General features: G+C 39.3%; 1 protein-coding gene across 1 annotated transcript in view; it reads left to right on the top strand.

Annotated features, from left to right (window-relative positions):
• Positions 1-2,810, top strand: part of LOC101854879 (diacylglycerol lipase-alpha) — a gene marked incomplete in the record, with an annotated part of 213,377 nt that overhangs the window by 85,951 nt on the left and 124,616 nt on the right. The window contains 1 exon segment of the mRNA XM_013084702.2: positions 903-1,089. Within this exon segment, the coding sequence (XP_012940156.1) occupies positions 903-1,089 (187 nt within the window).

Here is a 2,810-nt window from a genome sequence, read left to right as displayed (position 1 = left end):
CTGCAACTACTACTACTACTACTACTACTACTACTACTACTACTACTACTACTACTACTACTACTACTACTACTACTACTACTACTACTACTACTACTATGATTGGTATTATTTCTACTTCTACTTTTACGACCACGACGATGACCACGTAGACAACGACCTTTTATTTCCCGAAAACCAATACTTGTTGCTAGCAGTGTCAAAGCAAACGGTATCATGTCTTAAATCCAACTAAACATCGTTAAAACTTTATTCTTTAAATAAATGTGTGCCTTCTGTCGCTTCTCCCCCACATTGTGTTTTGCGTTTGGACGTAATCGCTGTTATTTCACCAACACGTATAAGCCGTATGTGAAGATATTGAAATGCAATAAAAAAGGATACAAGACACGGCATAGAATTTCCAGGATTTTGGCCCGAAACTCATTAATCCCAGAGAGACTAATTGCTTTTTGCTTAGAACTTCAATTAGAAGCTAAACCAGTGTCTGTGATGTAACCATAGATTTATAATCTCATTAGACAGATCGCTCTGACGTTGTTCCGGTTTCTTTTGGAACGCATTATATGGTATCTCAAACTGTATTTATTGCATCTTATAAGGGGACAAAAGGGTTACTTTTGCAATCTCGAAGATGAGACAATTGTTATTGTTTTATGCCCCCATCGACACCAAATTAGGTTATTTAGGAGACTGGCTGCTCCCGCCCTGCGATATTTAAAAAAAATCCCAGTATGTATGTATGTCTGCTGGGAGGCTGCTAGCATCCAGATGTACCATGACGTGTCCTCTCAAGAATCGAACGCCTGTCTTCTATGAGTGACAGCGATAAGCAAAACCATTACTCCACATTGCAGTCCCCAGACGTTAGTTTTACCCTCAATCGATATTTTCTATTTCAGGTGTCATGGTGTTTAACTGGCTCATGGTCCTCCTCTTGTTCATCTGCCTGTGGTGCTCCTTCGACTCAGCGGGCAGGAAGTGGGTCAAGATGAAGAAGTTCCAGGACAGTCTCAAGGAGAGACGCCAGGAACGCCGAAGGGGGAATAACCGAAAGCAGTCTGGCAGTCGTCGAAATTGGCGCCAACGGTAAACACTCTAACTGTTGTGCATTTGTTGTAATTATCCAAAATCTCTGGTTGCCGTTAGTGATTCGTAACCTTTGCCAAACTAATGAAACCTTACCATCCCCAGAATCCTTACTATCCCCAGGATAATTAGTGCACTTAGCGTTTCTGCAAGATTGATCGGAAGTTCCGATACAACAGGGAAATGAAATAACAAATGAAATTATTTGCCAAGTCAAAGAAAGAAACTTGATCTTCCAGCTAGGAATGATGATGTTATTAACTGAATTACAAATCTTCTTATTAATCTGTATTTGACACGGATGATAAAGTTAAAGTACATTGTACTCACAAACTGAACCTAATTAAGCTTTTCTACTAATTTTCCCTTCTTTTCCCTACGCTCGGAAAATTTGGATCATCGTGTAGTTACCGTGTTGCCCATAGGTATAGTATTCGATTAGTGAGGCTTTTGCACTCTATTGTTTTTAGTTCTGTCATGTTTTGCAAAGTTTAAAATGTTCTTTGGAGATCAACTCCAGCCATTAGGCCTACATTTTCACCGTGTTTCTTCTAACTCGCTCTTTTCTATCACCCTACTTTCCGATCTTTAACTTTTCATTCTCTGACATTTCGTTTTTTCTTTGTCTTGTGTCCCCTCTTATAACGATAGAAATAATGTGATAACATTTCGGTGTTTTGAAATGAGAGAAACAGCACCAAATGATGAGGATTTCTTTTTTAAAACATTCATAGGTGAAATTTAATAATTAACTGAGGCAAACATAATTGCGAACATCGTTGCCAATACTGTGGATAATTTTGCTACTTTGGTTATTTTTCAGTTATGTATCAAACGCAAGAGTGCATTTACAAAGGAATAATATTATAGTGGGCATAAATAAACAAGTAGGAAATAGAATAGGGACACAAAAAAGGAACAAAATCTCTATACCAGGGTTGAAAAGCAAACTTGGAAATGCAGAGAAAGATCGACATCGTTCTATCAGTGGAAGTTTTCCAGGCTGGTAAAATGTTGCTCTTTCTTTTTAAAACTTAAATTCGAGAAGTCCTATTGCCAGGGTCTCAAGTGTGATGGTCGGACTCTGCCGTTGCACACAAAATTATTTGACATGTTTTCGATTCCCGCGTATAATATATTTTCATCTAGCATCTCTGTATGTCTACTAGGATGCTGCGTGGATCCCACTCAGCCTAGAGAGGTCCTGAAAGGACGTAGAAACAAACCAGCCGCTTTTTAAATTGATGTAAATAGTGTCTTTGGGGCCGTAATGCATTACGATTCCTTTCAAAGACTGTTGTTCTAAAGTCTTTAGTCGTCTTGTGATATAGACGGGATAGCCTGTAGGGTTAACGTCGGTGCCTGTCTTGACAGCTGCCGCGCCACTCTAGAAAAGCCACAACCCTGCAAACATTGAACGTGTGTGCATGTTTTGGTGTCTGTTTCATAATAAACCCTCCTGGCTTCGTATTCATCAATCCCTCTCCCACCCGCCTTTAGAAAAATGGCTTGGGTTTCCTTGATCACTGATTTTTTTCAGTATGTACAATGATGGCAGAAGATGAAGAACACCTGCAGAATCTATTAAATGTCATCGTACAAGAGAGTGACAACATGGGCTTAAACCTAAACATCAAGAAAACCGAAACGATGGTGATAAGCAGAAAGACTCCAATCCCAACATGCAATATCAAAATCAATGATACCACCCTCAAGCAAGT

This window comes from Aplysia californica, unplaced genomic scaffold (assembly GCF_000002075.1).
Source record: "Aplysia californica isolate F4 #8 unplaced genomic scaffold, AplCal3.0 scaffold00311, whole genome shotgun sequence".
Classification (NCBI taxonomy): domain Eukaryota; kingdom Metazoa; phylum Mollusca; class Gastropoda; order Aplysiida; family Aplysiidae; genus Aplysia; species Aplysia californica.
The sequence above is the reverse complement of the archived record's forward strand: the minus strand, read 5'-3'. Positions and strand labels throughout refer to the sequence as shown.